Source organism: Chrysochloris asiatica, unplaced genomic scaffold (assembly GCF_000296735.1).
Source record: "Chrysochloris asiatica unplaced genomic scaffold, ChrAsi1.0 scaffold00037, whole genome shotgun sequence".
Lineage (NCBI taxonomy): Eukaryota > Metazoa > Chordata > Mammalia > Afrosoricida > Chrysochloridae > Chrysochloris > Chrysochloris asiatica.
In genome coordinates, this window is record NW_006408555.1 from 14,913,211 (window position 1) to 14,918,671 (window position 5,461).

The 5,461-nt window shown below is 44.4% G+C and overlaps 1 protein-coding gene across 1 annotated transcript in view; it reads left to right on the forward strand.

Annotated features, from left to right (window-relative positions):
* The first annotated feature begins 4,520 nt into the window (after positions 1-4,520).
* The window catches only part of TMEM231 (transmembrane protein 231), a 39,671-nt gene continuing 38,730 nt past the window's right edge, over positions 4,521-5,461 (forward strand). The window contains exons 1-2 of the mRNA XM_006860159.1: positions 4,521-4,659; positions 4,749-4,918. Of these exons, the coding sequence (XP_006860221.1) occupies positions 4,521-4,659; positions 4,749-4,918 (309 nt within the window). The remainder of the gene's footprint in view (positions 4,660-4,748; positions 4,919-5,461) is intronic.

Below are 5,461 nucleotides of genomic sequence, written 5' to 3' on the forward strand. Positions count from 1 at the left end.
CCTAGCTGTTTTCAGGATTCTGCCCTTATCCTTGATTTTAGAGAGCTTGATTATTATATGTCTTGGTGATTGCCTTTTAGGGCCTATCCTTACTGGGGTTCATTGAACTTTTTGAATGCTTATATTTTAGCTTCTCATGATGTTAGGAAATATTTCTTCCAGAAGCTCTTCAACTATCTCCTCTGTGGACTTATGTGACTCTTCCTGTTTCTGAATGCCGTAAGTCTTAAGTTATTCCTCTTCATGTTGTCCAACATGAATCTTAGGCCTTCTTCAGATTTTTTTATCCTATTTTGTGTTTGCTCTTCTATCTTAGAAGTGTTAAGGGATTTAGCTTCTAGCTCACCAGTTCTGGCTTCTAACTCTTCAATTCTACTCCTTTGCCCTTTCAGTGTATTGTCCATTTCTGATATTCAATTATTCATAATTTGGACCTCTTTCTGTAGGTTTTGCATTGTTTCTAATGCTGTATCTGTTTTATTTGATTATTCCTGTAGCTCTTTCCTGACTTCTTCCTTATTTTTCTCAACTCCATTGTATAGTATTTTGATACATTTTCTAATCACTTCTCTGAATTTCTTCTCAGGAACTTCCAAAGCCTGCCCATCTTCCAGTATGGAATGTAGGTCTATTTCCAGCTCATGTACCTCAGTCACTTTATCTTGTTTCTAGACATATTCTGTTATGGCCGTCTGTTTCTGTTTTTTGGGCATATTCAGGAGTTATCTGTGGCCTTAATACTTAGTTGTTGTTGTTGTTGTTGTTGTTAGGTGCCACTGAGTCGGTACCAACTCATAGCAACCTTATGCACAGCAGAACGAAACACTGCCCAATCCTGGGCCAACCTTACTACTGTTGCCATGCTTGAGTCCATCAATGCTGCCACTTGGCCAATCCATCTCTTTTGGGGTCTTCCTCTTTTTCTCTGACCATCCACCTCACCAAACATGATGTCCTTCTTCAGTGACTGGTCCCTCCTGACAATATGTCCGAAGTATGAGAGACGAAGTTTGGCCATCTTGGCCTCTAATGAGCAGTCTGGCTGCACTTCTTCCAAAACAGACCTCTTGGCTTTTTTTGGCAGCCCATAGCACTTTCAGTATTCTCCTCCAACACCATAACTTAAATGCATCAATTCTTCTACGGTCTTCCTTATTCACTGTCCAACTTTTGCATGCATATGAGGTTATTGAAAATACCATGGCTTGGGTCAGGCACACCTTAGTCCTCAAGCTGACATCTATGCTCTTCAACACTTTTAAAAGGTCTTATGCAGTAGATTTGCCTAATGCAATACGTCATGTGATTTCTTGACTGCTTCTTCCATGAGTGTTGATAGTCGATCCAAGAAGAATGAAGTCTTTGACAACTTCAATCTTTCTCCATTGATAAGAATGTTGTTTATTGGTCCAGTGGTGAGGATTTTTGTTTTCTTTACATGGAGATGTACTCCATACCAAAGGAGGGGTGTATGTTTTGGTATTTTTGATGTTTTCTGATTGCCTCCAGGTAGATGTGATCAGGAGATGGGCTTCTCTTTTCAGTCTTCTTCCTGAGAAATTTCAAGATGCCACTGTTTGTTGTTGTGCCATAACTCAGGATTTATTTTTTATCCTGTTTCCTTTTTAGTCTGCCTGTCCCGCTCCACAATCCCCGTGTAGGCCTTTTTCCTAGTGATAAACAGTTCCATGCTGGCTGTGGCCATTTTGTGCTGTCGTTTGGTTTTAAGTGGAACTGTCACTTTAAATTTTGAGGAGATCTGTGCACATACGTAGTAGAACCCTCTGGGGGTGGGGGGTGAGGGATGTCCACTTGCTCAGGCATCCCCTCTAGTCACCAGAATGGAGGTGCACAGACAGCAAGAGACCAATATACAGATAAACCTTTATCTCTGTGGTTCTGTCAGGCGTCTGTGGCTGCTCTGATCCTTCTCCCACTTGGTCTTGCCCAAGATGGTAGCTCCTGGAGCAGCTGAGCATCTTGAATTAGAAAGTGTAAGGAAAAGAAAGAAAGAGATGAAGGGCAGAGAGTCTTGGCTTCAATAGCAGGCAGGTTTATTGATAGTAAACCTGGGAGGGGGTACTCTTACATCACCAAAGGAGACCAAGATCCAGTCTGTTCCCTTACAGACTGGCGTATTTATAGTCCATGTGGTCTGGGTATAGTGCTGGCGAGTTTACAATGGGCAGGGGTATGGAGATTTGGAGCAGGGGTATGGAGATTTTCATGAAACTTGGAATTTCGGGGGGGAGGAGGGTCTCCAGGTATAACAAAGACCCAAGCTTCCCTGGAGATCGGGAGATCGAAAGCTCCAGTAGGACCCCATTCAGTGTCAGGTGGGATAGTTGCAATGCCATTCTGTTGATCAGGCACAAGGTCCTTCATTAAGCAATGGATTTCTTGCTTCTGCTACAAATTCCCCTAGCTGTAAGTCTTCCAACCTTCTAAATATTCCTTTACATGTGATTCAGAGTTCTGGCACCATCCCTTGAACCTGCTTGTTCCAGTATTCTGTGTTGTTGCTGATGGAGCTCCTCACTGCACTTCCACCTGATCTGCCATCTTGTTTGTTCTCCTGTATGATGTTCTTGATGTCTTCCCAAAACTCTTCTGTTCTTCGATCTTCAGTGTTTAATGTATCAAATCTGTTCTTCAGATGATCGCTAAATTCAGGTGGGGATTTGTTCAAGGTCATATTTTAGTTCTTTTGAACTTGTTTTCATTTTCTTCAGCTTCAGCCTGAACTTGAATATGAGCAATTGATGGTCTCTGTTCTACAATCTGTCCCTGGCCTGTTTTGGCTGATGATATAGAGCTTTTCCATCATCTCTTTCTACAGATATAGTCAATTTGATTTCTGTGTATTCCATCTGGTGAGGTCCATGTGTATAATTATGCTGTCTAAAGAAGGTATTTGAAATTAACAATCATTGTTTTTACAGAATTCTGTCATGAGATCGCCAGCATCATTTCTATCACCAAGGCCATATTTTCCAACTACTGATCTTTTCTCTCTGTTTCCAACTTTGCATTCCAATCACCACTCATGATCAATACATTTTGACTGCATGTTTGATCAATTTCAGAATGAAGAAGTTGGTAGCATTTTTCTATTTCATCCTCACTGGCTTTAGTGGTTGGTACGTAAATTTGAATAATATTGGTGTTAACTGGTCTCCCCTGTAGGCACATATATATTATCCTATCACAGACAGTGTTGTACCTCATTACTAATCTGGATATGTTCTTTTTGACAATGAATGCAACACCATTCCTCTTCAATTTGTCATTCCTGGCACAGTAAACCATGTGATTGTCAGATTCAAAATGGACAATACCAGTCCATGCGTTCTATTTCTTTCTTTCTTTTTTTTTTTTATTTCATTTTTGACAATTTCCAATTTTCCTATATTCATACTTAGTAAATTGCGTGCTCCAATTATTAATGGATGTTTACAGGTGTGTCTCTTCAGTTTGAGTTGTGTCCCATCCGCAAATGAAGGTCCCGCAGGATTTACTCCCACAGGCTTTACTCCATTCCTGTCATCAAAGTCAACTCTACTTTGAGGAGCCTGCTCTTTCCCAGTGACATTTTGAGTGCCTTCCAACCTGAGGGGATCATTTCCAGGCACTATATCTGACAGTGTTTCCCTGCTATTCATAAGGTTTCCAGTGACCAAACATTCAGAAGTAATTCGTCACTCCTTTCTTCCTAGTCTGTCTTGTCTGGAAGCTCATCTGAAACCTATCCACCATGATGACCCTTCTGGTATTTAAAATACCCGTGGCATAGCTTCCAGAATCACTGGATGAGTGGACAGCACTTAACAAGATGGGTTGTAATAATCTTTGGAAGTTCTGTAGTCTTTGGGTCCACTTTGAGTCTCTGGCTAGAAGTGTTTCCCGATCTACGAGTCATATATGAAATAAACTTCAACTTAATGTATATGTTTGGTTTAGTATGATTTTTGTTTTCACATAGTAATAATTTTCTATTCCTCAAAGAGCTGGGGGATTTATTTCTTTCTGTTTCTGTGATTGTTGGGCTACGGAATATAGTGGAAACAACAGAAATTTTGGAGGCAAAAGAGCCTGGCTTTGGTCTTAGCCCAGAACGAGATCCACGTGGCAGCTATATTTATGTCCAGTGTTTACCTCATCGTGGGGTGTACTGTGAGTGGCGGCACTGAGAATAAACCCCACTGGGGATTAACAGATGACTCATAAGCAAGTATTCCACCATTTTAAAAAGCTTATTTTATACAAATGTTAATTAACACAGACGGGTAACTAAGATTTTGGTACACAGAAACGTCTTTTTTCTACTCAGCCTTAGGGAAATTCACACAATGTGTAAGGCCAAATATTCACAGCTAACAGCACTACTTCACTGCTATTGGTTCTTTTCCCCGTTTAGTTGCCATGGAGACCAAGACTATGGCAACAGGGAAAAGCCAAACTTGTTCTTCAGTCGAAACGCGGAGGGGTCGTGGCTTGTGGAGGGATTGGGCGCGTCGCTCATGGCGCTTTATGAGCTTTTCTCTCACCCAGCCGAGCGCCGGTACCGCGCGGGGCTTTGCTCCAAGGCCGCGCTGTTTCTGCTGCTGGCTGCCATGCTCACCTACATCCCACCACTGCTAGTGGCCTTCCGGAGCCACGGTGAGCCAGCCAGCCCCGAGCGGAGGCCGCGGTCCCACGCGCCCCGACCGCCTCCCTGACCGCCTGCCCGCCCTTTTCGTTTACCTCAGGGTTTTGGCTGAAGCGGAGCAGTTACGAGGAGCAGCCGACTGTGCACTTCCAGCACCAGGTGCTGCTCGTGGCCCTGCTGGGACCGGAGCGCGGCGGGTATCTTGCCTGGAGCACCTTCCCGGCTTTCAATCGGCTGCAGGGGGACCACCTGCGTGTCCCGCTCGTCTTGGTGCGTGGTTCCCGGCCGGGAGGAGCCCAGTTTGGGTCTGACGGGCCCGCGAATGCAGGGAGGTTGGGTACACAGTCTCATGGGCCGATGGTACAGTTGCCTTAAGTATGGGCCGGGAGGGTGGCAGTCAGCCTGTCTCTGTATCTCATCATTTTTGGGCACCGGTTTGACAAGCAAGGGACTGTGAGACTACATGTGTGCGAATAACCCCAGCATCACAGTAGTTGCAGCCGCAAAAAAATCGGGTATTTTCGTGCTGAGGGACGCTGCGAACTGAGGCTCTGATTGGCTAAATGAGCGTCCCTGAGAGTGTGGCTGGCCAATCCACGCACCCCTGGGTCTGTCTCTTCTGGTGATGCTGCCCCATCCTCAGGAAAGGAAGCAACTTTCTGTAGGGCAAGGAATGAGGCTCCTTGGAGGCGCAGCGGTTAAGGTGCTGAGCTGCCAACCTAAAGTTGCGCACTTAGAAGCCACCAATTGTTCACGCATGAAAGAAAGATGTGGCAGCCTGCTTCCTTGAAGATTTACAGGCTCGGAAACCCT